The following is a 25,194-nucleotide window of genomic DNA, read 5'->3' on the forward strand; positions in this document are numbered from 1 at the left end:
TTAAATCCATTGTTCTTTTGCTCACCATTGCCACCCCAGTTTGGACCCAGCCATATGCAAACCAGTCTTGACCCTGTGCCTCATAGGAACCGTCCAGGCCGAATTGCCAAGCCAGGTCCTCCCTGGACTGGAAACAAGCATCCTGGGACCAGTTTCAGGCATTCAGCTTGACTCCAGTGGCATGCAGAGCACGGGACCCACTTCTTGACATATCCATCCCACTTGGGGTGACAATTGCAAAAAGAAAAACTGATGGGCAGAATGCGGAACAATGTCATACATTCACCCCAGTACAAAGATCTGGGCCTAAATCCATGGTTTTGTGCTCACCATGCCATTCCAGTTTGGACCCAGCCATATGCAAATCAGTCTTGACCCAGTGCCCAATGGGAACAGTCCAGCCCGAACTGCCAGGCCAGGTCCTCCCTGTACTGGAAACAAGCATGCTAGGAACGCTTTCGTGCTTTCAGCCGTCATCAGCCAGGATAGTTTGACCCCAGTGGCATGGAGAGGATGGGACCCACGTCTAGGCATACCCGTCCCACTCGGGGTGACAATTGCAAAAAAAACATATACGTTACTGTCTCCGCAGATAGAGACCACACTCGCTGCCTTGGTTGGGCCGCATAACGTGCTCAAAATGACACTCTTACCTAAGATAATATTTTTATTTCAGACTCTCCCATGGGCCTCCCTGTCAGGATTGCTACACTCAATGCAGCGTGATTTGGAGCGCTTTATTTTCACGAGACCAGCTACCCAGATTACTCAGAGAACTATGTTACAGGCCCCCAACCGCAGGCGGGTTAGCAATCCCACATTTGCAAGAGGTGTGGTGCAGCGGCCAGGGTGACTGACTCCGGAACCCGGGACTCACGGTTCAATCCCCGGTGCCGGCGGCAGCTGAGCCCAGCACCATGGGACTCTGGAGAATAGCTCGCTTAATCTTCCCGACGGCCCCCAGCGCGGGGTAGCTGTGCGCTTTACAAATACTGGACATTTACATTTACATTACTGGGCGTTGCAACTGAGAACACTGGTAGAGTGGTCACTGTAAGAAAGGTGGCTCCCCATCGGGGCTGTCTGGCTAAGGCTCTGTTCATGAACAGCCAATGGGCTGTTCATGAACAGAGCCTTAGCCATACAGCCCCTATGGGGAGTCACCTTTCTTACAAAGGCAGCAAGGCCCCGCAAATTATACTTATCAAAGGTCACACACTCTACACTAGCAGCCTGGGATAGGTTGGCCACATCTTGTGGGCTTACAACATTCCCATCTCCAATTACACCTATAGTCCAGAATCCTGACTTCACTCCTGGTCTCGACATGGGAGCATTTGAGTCATAAACAAAAGAGGGCTGCCGGTCCATCGGACACTTCTTTGATGTGGAGGGGCCCTTATCCTTTACTGACGTCCGTACACAACAGAGTCTCCCAGAGAAGAAACACTTCCGATACCACCAAATCCAACATTGGGTTATGCAGTCAGATGTTCGGGAGGGAGCACAGAGGGCCCTTACACCATTTGAGAAGTGGTTAGTGACGAAACACACAGACACATGATTGACAATAGAACTCTATAGATTTCTCGGAGGCACACCAGAGACAGACAAATCCCGCAGACAGTTGAGATGGGAGGGAGAGTTGGGCAGGACACTCTCGCGGAAAGAATGGACGAACATTTATGGCAGAGCTCGGCACACGGCATGCAGTGTTGCGAACATAGAGACCGCAATGTAAATAGCAACCTATTGGTATCTCACACCCCAAGGCTTCACAGAGGCAACCCGACCCGCAGCCCCCAATGCCGGAGATCGCGTGGCTCGCCGGGCACTCTAACCCACCTGTTGTGGGAATGCCCTCAAATCTCGAGCTACTTGACGCAAGTCCTAGATGACATTGACGCCAACTTTGACCCCCAGATACCCTGCTTTCCTGCTTACACTCTGCTGGTTCTTCCCAATCCTCTTACCTTTCCACTTAGAACACGTAGGGGTCGGCATATTGCACTGGCTTTGGGGGTGGCTATACAAAATATCCTATCTCACTGAGGGACAACCACCTTGCCCACTTATCTGGGGTGGTTTCAAAGGTTATGGTCCTTGAGATGGAGAGGATCTCTCTCTCGCTCTCCAATCCTTGGGCCTCGTTCCAAGATCTCTGGAACCCTTCATGTCACTATTAACCTCTGAGTTTAAAGAACTCACTTGCCCAAGGTATTTGAGACTGTTGTGATTAGCCGACCCACTACAAACAGTGCCACAAGAAGATACGACACACCAACGATCATAGGCTGCTTCGAGACAGAAGTCTCAAGCCAGGGGGCGAGTCCGAGGGTACTTACCGTACAGCTTTATGCCTGAAAGGGAAAGGAAGGCGGGGTTTTGTTTAATTTTGTTTTCTCTTTACTTAAGCCAGCCCCTTGATGGAGCTCACAGTAGTACTCACAGAGAAAACTGTAACTTTGTATGTTTCATGGTTAATCGGAAATCAATAAAGACATTTAAACACAAATTTGAAACATTTGTACTGCTAGATGAGATGAGCTTTGGTGTTGAAATATTAGCATGGATCCACTTGCTTTATGCACGTGCAACCCATCTCTAATCACATGCCCACACAACTAACAGTACATGATAAGCAGAGAACTGTGAGCATCCAGCACAGCACATGCATGCCATTTACTTGGGTATCATGGATGGTATTTCCAACAGCATGCCTCTCAAATCTCTCATTGCCCACATAACAGCTAACAGATTATGTTCGTTAGAAAGTTGCATACACATGGGAATCAAAAGTCTGCAGCAGTTAGCTCTGAACTGTTTGGAACATCATTTCAGAAAACCTATAGCCATATTAATGCCAATAACGTACCTCCACATTTTAATAAGTGCAAAACCTAGTTGTATGGGTCTGGTAATCTACAACAGGCATTATACTGTGTTGGAACATAGTGAAATAATGGAAGCCAACAAATATGCACTTTTTTGCAAATCTCAAAGTACACACTAGGTTCATTTTATTAGGGGCCTAGAACATGAAGTTTTAATGTGTGTGTGAAGGACTAGCATTCCTATGGCCTTCTCGCCTGGACAATATTTGTGGAACTCTGAAACACAGAGATAAGGGGATTGGCTTGCCATTCAGGGAAGCCTGATTTGATTTTAGCTAATTTTAAGCCATTTAATAGGTCTAATGCATTATTACCGCAAAGGGCAACGCAGGTCTGAATTTCTGTGAGACTGTTAAAAAAGCACAGTGACTCATGAAAGTATAGGTTACCTCATGATGCATTGTTTCTGATTTGACCAGAGGCCCAATGGAATCATAGCCTGAAATTCTTCTCCATGCAAAGGGCCACCACTGTTGAACTGATGATCTAATAGGATAACATGGCTGCAGAGGAAATTATACAATATATGTAAATTACCCTAATCACCATTAAATTTCTCTATAACTCTTGATTGTCTCACTTTAAATCTCAGACAGAAATGAAATACAGCACAACAGACCTAAACGTGTTTGGGGTAGTTTGGTAAATCTCTTTGACTTTGTTACATTTTAATCCCATTTGTCCTTAAATGATGAAGAATATCACATTGTATATTTCCTGATCAAATCAGGTTAGCCACACTGCATTGCATCTTTAAAGCAACATCCTAATGTAGAATAGCAGTTTAATATTTTACAAAGTTAGTATACACCTCCATCTTTAGACACTGCAGCAGACCGATGCTTTATATTTACAAATCTATCTACAAAGGTAAATGTATATTTTTGGAGTTTATGAGAGTGCTACTCCTGGTTGCTCATTCAGCCATATATGAAGTGTGAGTCCAAATTGGTATTTCATGATCATGAAAATCAAAGCCTTTTTATAACCAAATATGAACAACCTGGTTAATTGAAGAGTAGGTGGTTGGGTAGTTTGAGCAGATTGAGCTACAAGGATTGACAAAGGTTTGGGCCCCATGGGCATGCCTGGTGATTTAGACAATTAAAAGTTCAATTAGTGATTAGTTGCTGGATTAACAAAGATGCAGCAAAGTCATACTTGCTGCTTTTGTCTCTGCTCAGGTCTGGTAACATACAAATCAAGTGAAGCATTGTTCTCCCTCCTCAGAAATGGAAAAAATCGAAACAATGGATTCTGCAGTTTTTTATGTGCCGAACTCTTTCTCCCATAGACTCTGAGTGACGTTACTTGAGCATCTTTTGTTAGGAGGAACCCTACTCATGATGTGCAACATGTCGGCAATTTGATATATAAATCCCCTTGGGTGTACCAGATTGAAGGTCTTGGCTGACATTGCCAAGGATTTTTGTAACTTCTACATAGGCAATAAGATCATGGTAATGGTGGAATACCTACCAGGGTTGAGGAACACAGTAGCGGACTGGCACTCCAGACACATGAAGAATTCAAGCATATGGAAACTGGATCTGGAAGTTTACAGCATATACAGGCATGGGGGTCCTTCTCAGTCAACCTCTTGGCATCTAGGCTAGATCATCAATTGGAGAGGTGCCACAATTGGAGATCAGATCCGGCCACAATGGTAACTGATTCATTTCTTCAGGACATGGCACAATACAAGGGCACACATTTCTTCCATTTGCTATGATAATGGAGTAACATTAGAAGAATGAAAGTGGAGGTGGTAACGGTCAGTCTGATTAGGAAATCTCAGGTTTGGTAGCAGGTGTTCTGGAATTTCGAGTGATTCTCCAATCCATCTCCCACTTGATCGTCACATACTGAGGAATCTTGTAAAGGAGAGCATTCTGTGCCTAATGGCCTTAGGGGTTACAGGGGATGCTGGTAAATCTCTGGTTTATCGAGAGAAGTTGAGGATCTCATCCAAATGGTCTAGGCAGAAGAAAGATTAAAGCTCTACAGACCAGCTTGGAAAAGATGGCTTGACTGGTGGCATCTAGTCAGAACTGATATATGTCCTGAATTTCCTTTGAGAAAGGGCCTCTTAAGGCTCTCCTCACAGGTCTAACAAACACTTTCTGCTCTGCCATATCAGCAGGTCACCTCCAAATGAATGATACACAGGTGGGCGATCACCCAATGGTGCGAAATCTACATAGGGCCACTCTTTACTTCCTTGACCACATTGTGGGTCGAGAACATCGTTTTAATTTTTTTGCTGACCAGAGAATAAATATCTGACTAGAAAGTAACTGTTAGGGAAACTTCCAACATTCATGTGCTTGGTATCTTGTAGGAGATTTTCTGACGTCAGTCCTCAAGATTTGATGAGGAGAATTTTTACTCCTTTACTTCATATCCAGCATTTAGAAGCTGCCCTAATCTGTGCATGGTGGCATGCCTGAAGGCGTAAGAGAGTGTCACCGATAACATCAGACCTCCAGGTGAAAGATACATTCTCATTTCTAAGACTTCTTTCCTTTCAGAAAATGTATTTTTGCATCACAATAAATGCAGTCCTTTGTTCCTGCTCCCATTCTCCAATATGGAAACCTCTGTTGCACAGAGTGTTTGCTCTACAAGAATTTGGGGCTAGGGAATAGTCCATGGACAGGCCATATGCCCAACTGACTATGCAGCCAGTTGTTACCCAACCAGAGATAGCTGCCTCACTTATTGCCAACCCCCACTCAGATGAGAGGCGAAAAAAGGGACATGAGGCTGTGCAGTAAGACATAGGTGGTATAACTTGAATTATGCGAACAATGTCTGCCACTTCCTTGCCTTTCGTAGTACCTCTTGAGTGCCGGCAGACGTATCAAGTGAGGAATTACAAGCGAATGTCTGACTAAATATCGAAATCAAAAATATCGACATACAAAAATATCGGGACAAAAATATCGAAGTCAAAAATATCGGAATCCTATCCCTAACAAGGTAAGTACAAAAATATCGAAAAAATAATATCGTAGTACAAAAATATCGAAATTAAAAATATCGTTTTTTTAAATGTATTAATAATAATGTTAAAATAATTATAAAATACATATAATGTTACAAATATTAAATAAAAAGATTAAAACATAATTAAAAAATTAAAACTAATACATATACATTTAAAAAAAAATAAAAACGTAATAATTTAATGTCATTTTATATTTTGTAATTTCATTTAATTGATTTAATTTAAATTTATTTAATTTTTACCCTGTACGACTGTACCCCAAAAACCCAAAACTGACCCAGAACCCTAAAAATACCCCTTTACCCAAATACTGAAAACTGACACTGAACCCTAAAAATACCCCTTTACCCATGAACTGAAAACTGACCCAGAACCCTAAAAATACCCCTTTACCCATGAACTGAAAACTGACCCTGAACCCTAAAAATACCCCTTTACCCACAAACTGAAAACTGACCCTGAACCCTAAAAATACCCCTTTACCCATGAACTGAAAACTGACCCAGAACCCTAAAAATACCCCTTTACCCAAAAACTGAAAACTGACCCTGAACCCTAAAAATACCCCTTTACCCAAAAACTGAAAACTGACCCTGAACCCTAAAAATACCCCTTTACCCATGAACTGAAAACTGACCCTGAACCCTAAAAATACCCATTTACCCAAAAACTGAAAACTGACCCTGAACCCTAAAAATACCCCTTTACCCATGAACTGAAAACTGACCCTGAACCCTAAAAATACCCCTTTACCCATGAACTGAAAACTGACCCTGAACCCTAAAAATACCCCTTTACCCATGAACTGAAAACTGACCCTGAACCCTAAAAATACCCCTGTACCCATGAACTGAAAACTGACCCTGAACCCTAAAAATACCCCTGTACCCAAAATTAATTAATATTATTTAATTACCAATTAATTATTAATTAACAATAACAATAAAGTAAATATATTAGCACATTTGCTGTAATTAATTTAATTTAATAATTATTATTTTGCACAATTAATTAAGAATAACAATAAATAATATATATAAAAATTACTTTAATTAATTTAATTAAATAATTATTAATAATTAATTACCAACTAATTAATAATTATAAATATGAATTTTTTTATAATAATTAATAAACTATTTAATAGAAATTAATTACCAATTAATTATTTAAAATATGTACAAACATATATCAATTAATTAATTATTATTAAATTACTTCCCACCCTATTCCCCTATAAACCCATAACCCGCTACAGAACATATTTATCAATTAATAAATTAATTAAAAATTATTTAAAATTAATTCTCAATTAATTAATTAATAATTCCTACTAATTAATAATTAATTTAACATAATTAAATTACTTCCCACCCTATTCCCCTATAAACCCACAACCCGCTACAGTAGTAAAAGACAATATTTAATAAAATAACATTAAAAATAAATAATAAAACATAATAAATACAATATAATATACACTAAATTTATTTAAAAATTGATATTAGTAACATCAAAGTTATTAATTTCGATATTATTAACATCGATATTTACAACTTCGATATTACTGATATCATACCAATATCGATATTTAGACTGTCGATATTACTTACCTTCGATATTTTTGTATATCGATATTTAAACTTCGATATTTTTGCATATCGATATTTAAAAATCGATATTTTGTCTGTGTACCATTACAAGCATGGGCCCTATTGGTAACACTGGTGCAAGTGGTGGTATATGAAAAGCTGCAGCTGCTAGAACCATGATGGGAATTAGTTCAAAACTTACCTGGAACTGACTGACTTGCGCACTAGCAAGGTGTTCTCTGGGCGTGTTTCAATTTGACCAAACACAAGATTTTGAACTGGGGCTTCTCTAGAAATTATTTTTGGGGGAGACACCCGAGGGGCCACAGAACATCATGGGGCCACTTGTAATGGACACTCTGGAAGACTGTGCATGTGTGTAAAAACATATCTATAAATATATGTACACACATACAAAGTCGTACTTAAACATTTAAGAAAACACATATCAGTATGTGATATGTTATGTTATAAGGGTTTTATAAAGCACTCGTACACCGGATGGTTTCATGGCGCTGATTCTAGGAGGTGCCAAACCTGGTGGGAAGTTATTCGTAGACCTGGATGTACAGCAATGTTTTGAGGAATTTTCTGAATCTCAGTAAGTCGGTACTTGACCTGATTTCCAAGGGGAAGGGAATTCCATAGTCTGGGAGCCAGAGTTGCAAACCTGCATCCCCCTTGTCGCTTCAACTTAAAGGTAGAGATTGCCAGAAGTTGGAGGTCAGTTGAGCGGAGGTTGCATGAGGGGGTGTACCGTGATATAAGGCTGCCTATGAATTTGGGGATCCAGCCATGCAGGGATTTAAACACCAAACAGCCTACTTTGAATGTGCAGCATTGAGAAATAGGGAGCCAGTGCAGCTTCCTCAGGAGGGGGAGCCATGTTGCCACCTAGGTTGCTGGTAGATCAGTCTGGCCACTTGATTCTGTACTATCTGTAACTGTTTGCTTAGGAAAAGTGGCATACCGAGATAGACTGCGTTGGCGTAGTCTAGGTGTGACAGAGCCATGGCTATCAAGACCTGTATCAAAGCTGCTTGGGTGAGTAGCCTGCTTATCTTTCTCATCTTACGCAGCTGGAAGAAGCAGGTGGAGATCACAGACCCGACTTGTGTTTTTAGAGATAGGTCATTGTTTATTGTGACACCAAGGCTTTTGGCGGAGGAAGAAGGGGTTAGGGGAGTCCTAGTTCCCTTGGCCAATAGTGTGGGCCCCAGAAGTTGTGGCTGCCACGTGTCAGGACTTGTTCGGTCTTGCCTGGGTTTACCTTTAAGTGGTTGCAGTCCATCCAGTGGCAGTGAACGGCATGGTAGACTGAAAGTCAGAGACTGATTGTGGTGAGTTGTCGATTGTGAACATTATTTGTAGGTCATCGGCATAATTAAAGGTGGGCACTTTCCTTTCCTTCAGGGACCTAATCAGCGTGAGAAGGTAGAGGTTAAACAAGTGAGGGGAAAGCGAGGAGCCCTGTGGCACCCTGCACGTGGTTCTTAATTTGAGAGCCGTAAACTGGGCTATACGGACTGCCTGGGAGTGATCTTCCAGAAAGGAGTTGATCCAGCTGAAGGCTGAGCTCTGGATGCCGCCTCCCTGACACGATCCTCCAAGATACCATGGTCGACCATGTCAAAGGCGGCCGAAAGATCTAACAGCACCATGGCCTGAGGAGTACCTCTATCGGCCTTCTCTCATAGGAAGAATGACCGTCCCAGTAGAGTGGGCAGGACGGAATCCAGCTTTGTGGTGTCGAGGAAATTGGTTTGTTCCATAAACTTGGACAGATATTTCACCACATGCCATGGGCCTCCAGCACCTTGGCCAGGTACAGAAGCAAGGAGATAGGGCGGTAATTTGACAAAATCTGGGGGTCTGCCCCAGATTTTTTCAAGAAGGGGACCACAATTGCCTCTTTAAAGGCCTTAGGGACACAGCCCTGGAATAGAAAGTCGTTCAGGAGAGAGAGGGCTGGACCCGGGAGGGCGGTGAGGGCATCTTTCAGGACATGTGGTGGACAACAGTCCATGGGGGAACCAGATATGATTTTGGACAGGAGGTCCTGGAAGGTCTGGGTGTCGATGGTCGGAAAAGATTCAAGGGAGTAGGGGTTAACGGGCGTAGGATAGGAAGTTGTGGGGATACTTGCTTTAATGGAGGAGATTTTATCAATAAAAAAGTTATTCAAGTGGTTGCAGAGAGCTTGAGAGGGTGTGGGTTTAATTAGGACTCTGTCTGGGTTGGACAGTTCACCTACAATTGTAAAGATTTCCTTAGATTGGTTATTAGAGGCTAGGATTCTAGAGGAGAAGTGCGCGGCTTTAGCCATTGAAATAGCCTTTTTATATTCCCTCACTGCCGTTAGGTAGGTGAGTTTTCCTTTTAGTGAGTAATTAGGTTAAGTAATAGGTTAAGAATAACTGGTCATGGTAATTGTCTTGATGATTAGCACTGAAACATTTGCTGTTTAGGGCTTCAGAGGAGTTCCAAGAGATGGGTGACATTCAGATGTGTATCTCTTTACATGGAATACATTTTGCACTTTTTACTGGAATGTATTATTACATTTATAATCTATATTTCGATCACCAAGATCACAAAAGACATTTACAACGGTACACTTAACATTTCATTTGGTGGTGTATGCACCCTTTTAGCCATTGTACTTGGCATATTTACAAAAGTTCAAAATTGGAGTTCGAGAGCTTCAGGACCATGCAAAGATTAAGAAGTTAAGAAAAAACCATAAAGCCATTATATTCTCATATATGAAACTCATTTTGTTTTTAAGATTTAAAATATCTATTTCCTAAAAGTATCATAAAAATTAACAGTTGATTGGATTGTATAAAATGTGCTTGGACCAATGGGCCATAGAAAGAGCAACATAATGTCTATAAGATACGCACCATCATTTACAACACTAAGTGACAGTGGGCTTCTATAATTGTAACCGCAATTATACAAAAACAGAGTTTTTCATTCATCATTACTCGGCCAATATTAGCAGTGGCCTAACCATTTTGTACATCAACTTTGGTCTTTTTGTTGGCAATTGGATTGTATGGCCACAAAGGTCTTAGACATTTTGTCACGGATTGACCTTATCCAGCTTAAGAATTTTCCAGATGCTATTACGCACAGTTCATTTGTGTTTGTCAACATTATTCACAATGCAATGGTGCTAAGCCTGGCGCCCATATTTCTACATACTGGTTTTAACCATTTTTCCCGAAGGTCCTTATAAGCTGGACAGACAAATAGAATGTGTGAATGAGTCTCGTCATATTCTACACACAATTGGCATTTGCTGTCATTTAAATTATGTTTTGTAAAGCTAAGGAGTTAGGCCCATATGAGGGATGGGGTAGGCTGCACCCTATTATATTTAAATTAATATTTAAATTATGTCATTTGTGTGAGAGAGATTTCAATGGTAATGTACCCACCCAAAATTGAAAATAGAGTCTTCTGTCTCTGGGCTTAGATATAACATCCCAGAATGATTCGTACTGTGGACAAGGCTAGAACTCTATACATTTTCCTATCAGTGTTGCACTCTCAATGCCTTGGGTACTATTCATTACGACCATGGACCAGTAGACTCCTTCATTTCTTTTTTAGAGGGGAACTGTTGACCCACTGGTCAACAGTTGCAATCTCATCCAATCTATTACAGTCTTGGTCATAGTATATGGGCTTGAGCGGAGTATTTTGTGGGAGACCGGTGATGCCTTTCATAAATTAATTTTGGGCTAAAACTAGTGGAGTCAAATTGTCATAACCCTAGAGTCCAGAAGCTATGACTTTGGTGTTATAAATCTTCAAAACTGGGCTTACATGCTTGGTTAGTGAGGACTTATGTTTTTTCAGCAATGCACCTGCTAATTGGCGGTGCTTTAGGGCCATTGTTTCTATCTGGGGTTTCCAGTAAAGTTGTTTTCCAAGGCTGATTCCTAGATAATTAAAAAGAACAAAAGTTACTTACCTGTAAACTGTGGTTCTCCAGTATTGGTGTCTTTCTTAGATTCACATGCTTGAATATCCTCCGTCAACGATGTGGGAGTCCTACGGTACATAATATAGCAAAGTAGTCATAACATAAGTATATTATAAGAAAGAAAAAAACATGAAGTTTTTATAGAGAGAAAAGACTTGTCACTTCTATAAGATATCACAGTCGTTATGATTAGTCCAAATTCCAGCCAATCAGTCACCAGTACCCTCTAGAATGCTCTCTTCAGAGGCTCAGGTCCTCAGATTTCCATAGCGCAAGAGTGGCAAAGTATCAAGTTGTAGCGGAGAGGAAGAGGGTGGGACGCATGTGAATCTATGAAAGACACTAATACTGGAGAACCACAGTTTACAGGTAAGTAACTTTTGATCTTCTCCAGTATTGGGGTGTATTTCATAGATACACATGCTTGAATAAGAGTAGTGAGCAGTGGTATCAGAATAATACAAGGTACATATGAATCAATATAACAATAATACACAGTACAAAGAGACTGACGTATATATAAAAGAAATAGTATCTTGTATACAGGAGGAGGGAAGCAACAGAGGCTAACCTTATTTAAAAAGATTACGTAGGACTGCCTGCCCACGACTGAGTCAGCGTTGTCAACAGCATCCAGACAGTAGTGCCTTGTAAAGGTGTGTCTGCTGGACCATGTTTCAGCTCTGCAGATGTGTTTAAGAGGCACACCAGCAAATAACGCAGTAGAAGAAGAAACTTTTCTGGTAAAATGCACTCGAACAGTAGCAGTAAGTGGTTTTCCCGCTTGCTGATGGCAAAAAGCAATCGATGTAGATATCCAGCGCGCAATAGTTTGTTTGGTGACTGGATGCCCTTTTCGCATTCGTCCGTAGGCCACAAAAAGTTGATCAGTTTTACGGATATTAGCCGTTCTATGAAGATAAAAGTTTAGGCATCTTTTGATATCTAAAGAATGTAGTGCTCTCTCTGCTGATGTCTGAGGATTAGGAAAAAACGTTTCAAGATGACTGGTTCATTGAGGTGGAAATCCAATGGCACCTTGGGAATAAAGGCCGGATTGGTGCGGAGCATAACAGAGTCCTCGGTGAACTGAAGAAAAGGCGGTTTAGTGGTAAACGCCTGAATGTCACTGACTCAACGTGAGGAAGTGAGGGCCAATAGCAGCGAAGTCTTCCAAGTAATGAACTTGAGATTGACATTATGGACTGGCTCAAAAGGAGGCTTCATAAGTTGTGCCAACACAATATTTAAACGCCAAGGAGGAGGTGGTCGACGAATTGGTGGGAACATCCGAAAGAGACCCCTGAAGAATTATTGAATTACTCCGGAAGATTTAAGAGAGTTTGAACCATCCTGACAAAACCTTGAGATTGCTGCCAGAAAAAACCTTTAGAGTAGAATGCGAGAGGCCTGATTTTGCCAGATGTAAAAAGAAAGGCAAGAGTTGATTCGGAGTGGAATGAACAGGATGCACTTGAGCCGCATCACACCATAGACAGAATCTTTTCCATTTTAGCTTATATTTCTTCACAGTTGAGGATGCCCTAGCCTTTGCAAGAACTTCCCCACAATCTAAAGGAATGTTCAAATTTGCAAATTCATAGTGCTCAGGTTCCAAGCCGCTAAGTTAAGAGATGCTGGGTCGGGATGACAAACCTGGCTCTGAGTCATGGTCAGAAGATTCGGAAGCGGGCAAAGCATGATCGGGTCACACTGAGACAGGAGCAGAAGTTCCATAAACCAGACTTGTCGAGCCCACCTGGGAGAAATTAGAATAATGGGACAGGGTTCCTTCCTCATTTGTTTAAGAACTCTTGGGACCAGAGGAATTGGTGAAAAAGCGTAGGCATATATTTTTGACCAGTTCATCAAAAAGGCATTCCTGCACGACTCTGGTTGGGGAAGCCAACTTGCGTAGAATGGGCATTTGCAGTTCAGATGTGTTACGAACAGATCCAGATTTGGAGGACCCCATAACCGAAAAATGCGATCCAGTGTGGGTTGATGTAATTCCCACTCGTGATTGGTCGAGGTCGACCAGCTCAGAGAATCTGCAAGAATGTTGGATGCTTCCGGAACATGCACTGCTGGGAGGGTGATTTGATGTTGGATTGCCCAATCCCAGATTTGTTGGGCTTGAAGGGACAGCAAGATGGACCCTGTGCCCCCTTGTTTGTTTATGTAGTGCATGCAAGTTGTGTTGTCCATCTGGATAAATACTGAGGCTCCCTGTATGATGCTGCGAAACGCTTTCAGAGCCAGAAAAATGGCAAGTTACTCCAGCAGGTTGATGTGCCAGGTCCTTTGGTGGATGTCCCACCTTTCTTTTACTGTAACATCCCGAAGATGTGCACCCCACCCTTTGAGAGATGCGTCTGTTGTGAGAGTGAAATTAGGAGTGTCCACCAGAAATGGATGACCTGAAGAGACGTTTTCCTCGAGAGACCTCCAAAGCAGAGCTGTTTTCATCTAAGATGTGACTTTGATCACATTGTTGAAGGATACCGAGACTTGAGTCCATTGCTTGTCGAATTCCTCCTGGATGGGCCTCATTTTTAGGCGGCAGTGAGGGACTAGGGGAATGCAAGGGGACAATATACCTAGGAAAGATTTCAACTGCGAACAGAAACTGACTTTTTTAACCGGAGGGAGGCCGATAGGTTGCAAAGACGTTAACGTCTTTCGTGTGACACAAAGGCTTTTGCCAGCTTAGTTTCTAGGATGGCTACTAAGAACAGTCTGTTTTGCACGGGAAGAAAATGAGACTTTTCCATGTTGAACGTAAGGCCCAGAGACTGGAAGAGGGACCTGCAAAATAGAGTGTGTCTTGGGACCTGCTCGAACGTCCGTGCTTTTAGAAAACAGTCGTTGAGATAAGGAAAAATTTGCACTCCTTGTAGACGAAGATAAGCTGCCACCGGTGCGAGGACTTTGGTAAACACGCGGGGCACGGACCGAAGGCCAAATGGAAGGACCTTGAATTGAAAATCCTTCCTGGCCACTCTGAATCTGAGGAATTTTCTGTGTCTTGGTAGAACTGGAAGATGAAAATAAGCATCCTGAAGGTCTAACGTTGTCATATACTCCCCTTGGGATAGTAAAGGAAGCACTTCCTGAAGGGACAGCATGCAGAATGTTTGCTTTTTGATGTATTTGTTTAGGGCTCGTAGGTCCAGAATGGGCGCCATTCTCCCGACTTTTTCTGAATAAGGAAGAACCTCAAATAGAATCCTCTGCCCTTTTGTAGTTTCGGAACCACTTCGATCGCACCTTTTCTAAGTAAAATTGTGAGTTGTTTCAAAAGTTCCTGATGGGCAGGAGGAGGCCCTTTTGGTGGGGAATTGGGAGGGATCTTTACAAACTCCAATGCGTGCCCTCTGTGCACAATATCCAGAACCCAATGATCAGTAGTTATCAATGACCATTTGGAGTAGAAGTGGGATATTCGACCTCCAACCCTTGAAAAAGCAGGAGGTGTCAGGGATGGCGGATGGAAAAAAGTCATTGCTTTTTGGAGGAATCCTTTCCTCTGTAAGAGTATTTACCTCTGAATTGTCTATAAAAAGTAGTTGTCTGTTGTCTGTTGTCTGTACGATTGCTGACTCTGGGAGGAGTAACGTTGTTGGCCTTGTCGATACTGATTGGAACTTCCCCGAAAGGAAGATGTGGAGCCACGGCCTCTCGCACCCCGAAAGGGTTGTTTTTTAAATTGAAGAGTGCTGAGAGCACGAGCAGTGCCGGTGTTCTTCTTGATTGTCTGAAGGGCATCATCGATGTGTTGACCAAACAGTGATTCACCGTCATGTGGCATGTCCAATATTTTCATCTGCACCTCTTGACGGAAAGAAGTGGCCTTTAACCAGCCTTGCCGCCTTGGGACTACTGCACCTGCCAATAAACGGAACCCAGTAGAAGACACATCAACAGCACAATCAATAATCTCTGAAGAGGTCCTTTCCCCTTTCTGAAGAATGTTCGGGGGCGTAGCAGGTGATGAGAGACTCTGAGGTGTGGAAATCAATCCTTTTAATGTTGAAGGTCAGTCAATGGACTTCTCAATATGATGTTTCTTCACCACTTTTGCTTTAGGAGAAACCTTCTGAGACTCACTGGTTCTCTTCAAGGATGAAGTAGTTTTGACTGAGGACACACTCTTCACATCTGATAGAGGGTTATCCTTAGTCTTCAACTTCTGTAGCCACAGAAGGAGATGCCCTTCTATATCCTTTATAGGCTTTTGGGAGAAAGTCCTACAAAGTTTACAATCCTATACCTGGTGTTCAGGGTAGAGGCAATAAATGCACTTTTTATGAGGGTCTTCTGAATGAAGTAGCTGTTTTCCACAAGTCCCACAAGGTCTAAAGAGGAACTTCTTGGTTTAGACATGATGAAGTTGTTCTTTAAGAAGAAAAAGAGAAAAAACTGAGCAGAGTTCAATGAGACTCCCTTCACACGATGTGCAGTAGAAAATCTGAGGGCCTGAGCCTCTGAGGAGAGCATTCAAGAGGGTACTGGCACCTGATTGGCTGGAATTTGGACTAATCATAATGACTGTGATATGTTATAGAAGTGACAAGTCTTTTCTCTCTATAAAACACTCTATGGTTTTTTCTATCTTATAATATACTTATGTAATGACTACATTGCTATGTTATGTACCGTGGGACTCCCACTTCGACGACGGAGGATATTCAAGCATCTGATCTATGAAAGACACCCCAATACTGGAGAATGTCAGTTTGGTTAAGATATTCATTGTTTAAAAATACACTCCCCTTTAATTGCCTGATGCTTGTGAAGAACCATGAATTTAGTTTTGCTCGTACTTATCTCAAGACCGCGGGCACTGCAGGATTCTTATTGTATTCAAAACAAAAGTAATATAATGAACTGCAAATTTAATTAAAGCACATATGGGGAGAGGATGTATCCTTTTAAAAAATATATTTTTATTGAAAAAAGTTTTTTTTATCAGCATACAGAAAAAAAACAACAGCACCGACAAAATATAAGCAATCGAGAATACATCATCAGATGGAGGCTGCGTCACAGCTGCCAAGCGGGCGCATCATTGGTGTGCTAAGCGCAAGCCTGTCTGTGCCCATCCTTTCCCAGTGCTGGGTCCCCTGGCCCTCTTGCCACCCACAGCTACACCGCCAAGGAGCTTTCAGGCCCTGGACCCCAGACACCGAAACAACTTCTGGAGCAATTCCTCTCCATGGTCAACAAATGAACCTAACAACCCGTACCCGCTCCAAAGTATCCTGCTCAACGCCCTTTCCATCTCCTAGTACACCACAGAAATGTGGGACACCCTCACCACCCTTGACCTGATGCTGCCTTCATCCCTGAACAACGGTACAATCCCACCTTGAACCCCGGCATCACCAGGGCAACACCCAATTGCTACAAGATGATACACCAAGACCGCACCAACAAACACGGCTGGTGCATCGCTATCAACTTCAAGAAAACCATCCAATGCATCGCCACCAACGATGACCCAATACCCCTAATGGAACACCTCAACTTCCAACTACAGACCTACGCCAAGACCACGATAAGAGGCCCCCTTGAATACAGACCCACGGGACCACGGCCATCTTTCTGTGAGCCATATCCAACCACATTGCTTCCCTAGCCATTGACTCCTACCACTATGTCCTTCTCAACGACCTCAACCACCACATTGACAACCCCAACTATGCGAACTTCACCGCACTCCTGAAGAACCTGAACAACATTTGCCTCACCCAACTGGTTACCAAACACACGCAGAAAGCCGGAAACGCACTCAACTACATTTTCACCTCCTGCAGACCAGAATCAAATTCAGCAATGTCACAGAACTCACTGGGACTGAACATGCAATCGTTCACTTCAGCATCTCCGACACTCATCACACCATCCCTAAACATCACAGATCCTACCACCACAACTGGGGCAAGGTAACAGAGACACAGTGGACACAGGCCCTCAGCACCACTGAATTCGAAGCTTCATCAGACCTTGACCAGGCTATCCAGAACTTCTTTGCGTGGATCACCAAATGTGCTGACAGAGTCGCCCCAATGATACCAGCAAAAAAAAAGAAAATACACAAAACAAGCCAGATGGTATACCCCAGAGATCAGATCCGCCAAGCAGAACTGTTACCGACTCGAGAAACAGTTGCGTGCCACAAATGACCCCTTTGACAGAGCCTCTCACAACGCAGCACTCAGCAACTACCACCTGTGCATCAAGGAAGCCAAGAGAACAGCCATCACAGCTCACAACGATACAGTGGCCAATCACATGAAAGAACTCTTCAAAATAGTCAAATAAGTCTCCAACCCAGCAGCCACAGGGAACACAGACCATTCCTCTCAAGAACACTGTGACACCCTCTTGGACTACTTCCAAAGCAAGATTGCTACCGTCTACAAAAACTTCGACTCCCAACCCACCACTCTCAACCTCAACAGCTTCAACCAACCAGCACATACCAGCCAAATGAACACCACTTGGTCTCCGCTCACCACTCAGACCACCATGGCCAGCATATCATCCATTCACTCTGGGGAACCCACTGACTCCCTGCCCCCATTGCCTTTTTTAACCAGGGCCGGACTGGGAACAGCAACCAACCATGGCAGGTTGTTTCTCCACTGGCCCTGGAAACAGGAGGGGAGGGGTGTGTAACCCGCTAAGCACTGCTCCCGCATTTTCTTTACAGAGGGACGATTTTGCAGCACTGCTGCAAAACCAGCACCCTGTAAGACAAGAGGTCCCCTGCGGCCACAGAACCAGCCCCCACCCCACCGCGGAAATGCCCAGTGCCCGCTACGGCAAGTCCGGCCCTGTTTTCAACCTCAGAATCAACCCAATCAGCACGGAACTCACAAGCATTAAAAATACATCATACCTATATTTCACTCTTGACTGTAAACCTTTACAGAGTCCTCCATTAAAAAACAGACTCTTGCTTCAGAAGCTCAAGTCCTCTCCCTCATCTAGCACTTCGAAACACTTTTTCCGCCTTCGGCAGGCAAAATTATTGTCTGTGAGGATTCTCAAGATGAAAAGGCTTATGCCACTTGATCTTCCATAAGGCATCTCAGTGTCAAAAGGCAGACCTCTGCTCAAGACCTTTGTAATGCCATCTGCTCTTGCTCCTTTGCTAATAGACTATCCCAGCTAATGACTACCCACAAAAATCTTTCTGTCTGTAGAAGATGGCATACTTTCCTGAAAGCACACATTTTCATACCTATTTGGGATGCTACTTAATGCCACTTGACAGAAGGGGCATTCAGCAGAAGTGGTTTATTCCCTGACATGTTTGCACGCAGAACAAAGTATGATTAGTAAAAGTTATCTTTCCTCTACAGATACCTAAAATCTATGTTCGCAACTAAACTAGATTTCTTTTGATGAACCAACAAAAATAACTTATATACAAGTGGCCTGCAGTTACTTTGCTTGAACTGGGAAAATTGATTTTTCCCAAACAGGCCTCTTGGACCTCTACAGTGACAAACCACATTTGATAGATGTTCATTCAAATTACATGCTTGTCTTTATTACTTAGCATGTCCCACCCGTGTATATTAAGCACCCAACATAATAGGTTTAAGGGGTACACACAGAGATGACTACTTCAAATATTTTCTTTTAAAAAGGTGTTTCTAAATGGAAGAACCCTTGTTTCAGGTAGGTGTTACAACAGAAAAGGAGGGGTCCGGCCAAACAAATTTGTAACTGCGTTTAAATGCCCTCACACGCAGGATTAATGTGGTTATTGACAAGTAATACCTGACAGCTGTCTTCTAGAATAGAAGTAGTTCTAATAGAACTAGCAGCAATATTAAACAGCTGCCTGCAATAACCCAGGACAAGTGAAGCTATGATATACTGCTGCTCCTTTTTACTGCTGGCTAGGGCTTATTCTTAATTAAACAACAAATTGGTTCTGTCGGGTAATATAACGAATTACTTTGAGTAATAGCTATGCGAGCTCATAAAGAATGGTGAACAATTACATTCAATTACACCTCTCAGAGAACAGATTTAGTTCAAGGTATTTTATATATGAAAAAGTCACAATTGAAATACACTGGAATTACTTCATTCCATTTTAGGTTCAATAACTATTTAAAACCATGTGAAAAAGTGACTATTGGTGAACAACGTGATTAGTGACATACATTCAGTGACATTTGTTTACAAATATATACAATGTTGTACATGGGTAAGCAGGGGGGGGGGGGGGGGGGGAGGGAGAAATGAACAAGTTTTTGGCGGCCAGAATTTTGAATGAATGCTCCAAGGACACAGATAGTTATTGCGCCTGTTCCCGGGGGTTTCTTGACCAATGTTATGCATCGACGTTTCGACCCTTAAGTGCCCCAGTTGGTGGTCACAGCGGGTCTTTCTCAAGACAGAGGGGGTGGGGGAGGGGGACAAGGGGTCTGGAATCACAGGAAGGAAAGCTCACAACCTGGATGATGGATGCCTGAGGTCAATCCCGTAATAGAGTGAAATATCGATTGCTTTCGTGGAGCCGAGCACCGTCTGACATCGATGTCACGCCGTGACCACCAACTGGGGCACTTAAGGGTCGAAACGCCGACGCATAACATTGGTCAAGAAACCCCCGGGAACAGGCGCAATAACTATCTGTGTCCTTGGAGCATTCATTCAAAATTCTGGCCGCCAAAAACTTGTTCATTTCCCCCCCCCCCCTGCTTACCCATGTACAACATTGTATATATTTGTAAATAAATGTCACTGAATGTATGTCACTAATCACGTTGTTCACCAATAGTCACTTTTTCACATGGTTTTAAATAGTTATTGAACCTAAAATGGAATGAAGTAATTCCAGTGTATTTCAATTGTGACTTTTTCATATATAAAATACCTTGAACTAAATCTGTTCTCTGAGAGGTGTAATTGAATGTAATTGTTCACCATTCTTTGAGCTCGCATAGCTATTACTCAAAGTAATTCGTTATATTACCCGACAGAACCAATTTTTTGTTTAATCACGCATACCCAGGTTCTGAGGGACACAGGGTTACCCCTTTTGTTAAATCAGGGCTTATTCTTAGCCGCCGAGATACAAGGCATTCGCAATTGTGTCGACTGAAGTTTATCATAGCTTCAGTTCGTCCTGGGTTACTGCGGGCAGCTGTTTATTATTGCTGCTAGTTCTATTAGAACTACTTCCATTCCAGAAGACAGATGTCAGATATTACTTGTCAATAACCACTTTAATCCTGTGTGCGAGGACCTTTAAACGCAGTTACAAATTTGTCTGGCCGGACCCCTCCTTTTCTGATCTTTTTAATTGTGCAGAATTCCCTTCTGATACTTTTGAGAGAACTACCACAGTCAATCGATTTTGGTTGAAATACGGTACTGACATTATTTAGGTGAGATTAAAATTACAGCATATTGAATGCTAAATTTGTACTTCTTGCATAGACTTTTGAATGGCTTACAATATAGAGGTGATCCCCCTTTGAACCAATTCGATACTTAAGGAGTCCTCTTATTTAATTTGATCCAGGGTCACTTACACGCTCTGGCCGGAATCAGACCCTAAACTGTCTACATCGGTGGGCTGACTATCGCCTTGATACTTAAAGTAGGACGTGATTTTTACAACATGTTTCTGCCCTGATGAAGTTCCTATAAAAGGAACGAACCGCATTGGCTGTTGTCCTGTTGTCCTGTTGTTTTAACTTAAAGAAGAATAAAAGAAATTTGAAAATATCTTATTGGCTACTGTGACTTCATCCCTGGTGCTGTCTCCATTCGAATTCAACTCGTGTCTCTGGAATTCCAGTGAGACCCAATTGCAGCAGGTCTCAGAGGGTACTGGCATAGGACATTAATATTTTGTGAACACTATGACTGAGGTGCTAAACGTATAGTCAGCTGCAGTATCAATACATTTTGATTAAAGAGCTCACCAATATTTTTCTGAACTATGCTGTTTTTGTCCACCTTTCTAAATTGTTTAGCAACATTAGGGATACTATACGTATAATAATCTTATGCAAGTTTCATCCAACTGTAACATACACAGCTATAGGTATTAGGAGCACAAATCAGCTTTCTTAAAATTAAGTTTGTCTTCTATCTCATAGTCAACTTAAAAAAGATGACTTACGCTTGAACGTCTTTCCGAAAGGTCACGGTTTGACGTTTGTGCTAGCTTATTTTGTAAATTCCTTCCAGCCAAGATGGAGGTCCGGACAAGATTTCTGCAAAAGCTGTGCGGCTGATTATGGATTCCACATCTTGCACCCATTACAGCCTTGTTGATCAATGTCCTTTTTAAGGTGTCACCCCCATGATCAATATTAATGACATTTTGAAAGTTCAATGCATATTTGTTTTGTCTCCTGCTGGAATTTTCGGACATATTTGTATTCCATTTTTTCTTCTTCACATCAGTAAGAAAAGATGTTTCATCCCCTAAAATGATGTCTTCAAAGTCGCTGCCACCATCAGAATCTTCAATATCATGAGCTTCTAATCGAACTACCTGCTCTCCTACAGCTGTCACGTCATGCAGAAGTTGTGCTTTATACATATCCGGTTTCAGCACAGTAAGAGCAGGGTTTATGTAGGAAATCTACAATAAAGAAATGCTGCATTATTTTCCAGAACACCTTTTTTGATACACTGCAAATATAATTTACATCCATCCTCAGAGAAGCTGCCACACACCATCTAAAAAGCAACATGCCAATTTTTTCAGCTTTAAATATGTTTTAAGTATCATTTTGAGTCAGAATGACAAACGCAAGAAGATGTATGCCAAATACCACTTACAACTTTAAACGTCCAGCAAGACGTGTGGAGTAGTCTGTAAAAGTAAGTGACACCTAGAAAGCAGTGGTTCGCTGAAAAAGACACGAACACCCACAGGATTATAACTTTATGTGCATTTAGGTACATTTGCTTTGCCTTTCCAACAATTTCATGACGTTTTAAATTTACACCTTTCCGACCCAGGGGCAAGTAATGCTCATACTGAAGGAAGTCATATTGTATTACTTGTACGTTTTTTACAGTGCAAACTTCAGTTCACGATGAGTCTCTTGGTGCTAAAACTAAATGTTACCTAATATTTGAAGCAGAGTAGTTAAAGGAAGAACTCAACTAAAACACTTTGATGTAAAAAACGTTTAAAAAAGGTAAATCTGAAATTTTAAATTTTCTCCTAACTTTACACCTGCAGATTTTATGTACAATTTAGAACTGGGGCCCTTCTCCTGAACATATTGAAAAGCAGCTGTGCAAATGCTATTGTAACCCCACTGTTCCCAGTGTGTGGTTTAAGTTCTGCAATCCAATTAGGTTGGGGCTCCTGCAGGCCCCCAGAGGGAAGGAGCGATGGGGGCCCCCCAGCATTTGCATACACGAAGCAGCAGACACTGTGGCGGCCGCACCATAATCCCCACCACGGGACCAATCCCCGTGAGGATGGCGGGCGGGCAAAGTCCGCCTGCCATCCTAATGACCTCCAATGTGTTCAACACCTTCTCCCTATATGGTTAGATTGGAGTGGGGATAGTAAATGACACCACTTTAGTGTTCAACGTCTTCTTCAAATTGGTTTAGATTGGAGTGTGAATAAGAAGTCTCACCCCTTTAGTATCAAACACCTTTCCTCAATATGGTTAGATTAGAGTGGGAACAGTAAATGTTACCCCTTCAGTGTCTAACAATTGTTTTTAATTATTTCTGTTGGAATGTGATTATAAAATTTTAAAATGTTATTCTGAAATGTTTTATTATACATGTATTTGTATGTAGTAGACATTCCTTGTGTTATTTTATTAGTATTACAGGTTATTGTAAATAGAATAAAATAAATAGTTTGTTGTATGCTTTTAACCAATAATATTATTATATGTGTTGCATAATAAATAAATGTCCCATATTTTTCAAATGTTATTATATTTTCTAAGTTTATTTATAGCATAGTTTTACCCTTTCAATCATCTATACATCAAGTCACAAATAAATATTTTAAATGAAGTTACGAAAATAAACCTTTTTTATTAATAAAAAAATGAAAATTATGTTTACATACTGCTATATGCTGTATATGTTCAACTTTTATTTTCCTTTGTTTAACAGATTTTTAACATTTCTTAATAGTTGTTGTATTCATATTTACAACATTATTTTAACATACATGTTTTCTGTATATATTAAATAATTGTATATATTTTATACTATTATTTAATTTAAACTTGACACGTTTTTCAAATTATATCACAGACTTTTTAACATATTGTACATGTTTAACAATGTTTTAAATACATGAATTTAACATTTTTGCAATATTTCCCATTCATTTCTACGGGGAGATATTCTTTTTTTAGTTTCCTTTGCAGCTGCTTTTTTTGCAGTAACCTTTTATTTTGTCATTTATTTGTGTTATTTTTACTCTATTTTCCTGGAACCAGGTTGTGGTAAGGTGCTACTGATGGTTGGAACAGGTAAGTACCTTTTTAAGGACTTTTAGGGTTTTAAGAGTGGGGGGGGGTCTAGAGGGGAGGTCTAGAAGTTAGATTTAGTGTTTGTGAGTTTTTTGTATATTTAGGTGTATTTGTGTTAGAGTTGTTCACTTGTTTATAGTTTGGGGTTTACGTACACTATTTTAGTAATTTCTCACTATTTTATGATATGTTAGTTCTATTTTGATGATTAACTGTTGAGAATATGTATTTTTGGAAATTGTAATGTGTTTTGCAGGTCAGATTTTTAATTTACAAGAAACAAACGTTTTGGTGAGGGTCCAAGGGCAGGATTACCGACCTACACACAGACACGTTCCCCTATAGTAAATAGTACGTATTAACAACAACAAAATGTCTGTGGTCTTTTGACCCACAGACATGTTTTTGTTGTTGATACGAGATTTTTAATTTACCTTACAGGTTTTTATCCATTAAATTGTACTATGGGCATTCGGAATTCACATTTTTTAAAAGGAAATCATTTTTGGTTGATAATAAACCAATGCTTTTTAACTTGATTTCCCTTTTTCGGGTTTTCTGGACCGTTTTTTTTTTAAACCACTTTTTGAGGGGTTTTATAGTTCCTAGATACTTTGGATTGCTTCAAGGGATTTCTGTTGGATTTTTTTATTTTTGCACTTTTTCTTGCTTTTTGGACAATACTTTTCCAATTTTTGGTTGATTTCAATATTGTATTACAGTGATACAAAAAAACGATCTGCAGCTACAGAAAAGTAAACAGTTTGGGTGGGAAATGTGATATCAGAATTTTATCTTTCTTGCGTGTGACGATAACATGAAAAAAATATTATATATAATTTTTTTGATAATCAACTTTATTGATTTTTGTAAACATAGAAAATTCATAGGTTGCAGTTCAATAGGCATCAAAGGGAACAGGTCAGGGTTGATGGATGTTACAGGTAGGGTCGGTCCATTAATATCCAACACAGCATTTTGTATGATGGTTACATTATGACAGAGAGCAAAAGGAAGACAGATTATCATGGTGGCATCGTATTAAACCATTTACCCCACACTTTGTTAAATAAGGCCGGGCATCCCCGGGCCTCAAATAGGGCCGCCTCCTGGATCCCACAACAGTCCACTCCACCCCTCCATCTCCGCACAGTGGGCGCCTTAGCATGTGACCAGTGCGCTGCTATGTCCC

At 41.4% G+C, this 25,194-nt stretch overlaps 1 protein-coding gene across 1 annotated transcript in view; it reads right to left on the reverse strand.

The window, feature by feature from the left end:
• LOC147722864 (uncharacterized) overlaps positions 1-25,194 on the reverse strand; it is a 336,466-nt gene that overhangs the window by 226,325 nt on the left and 84,947 nt on the right. Inside the window, exons 3-4 of the mRNA XM_086966907.1 lie at positions 21,656-22,123; positions 3,284-3,397 (exon numbers count right to left, since the gene is read on the reverse strand). Coding sequence (XP_086823033.1) covers positions 3,284-3,397; positions 21,656-22,123 — 582 coding nt within the window. The remainder of the gene's footprint in view (positions 1-3,283; positions 3,398-21,655; positions 22,124-25,194) is intronic.

This window comes from Lissotriton vulgaris, chromosome 4_1 (genome assembly GCF_964263255.1).
Source record: "Lissotriton vulgaris chromosome 4_1, aLisVul1.2, whole genome shotgun sequence".
In the NCBI taxonomy this organism is placed as follows: Eukaryota; Metazoa; Chordata; class Amphibia; order Caudata; family Salamandridae; genus Lissotriton; species Lissotriton vulgaris.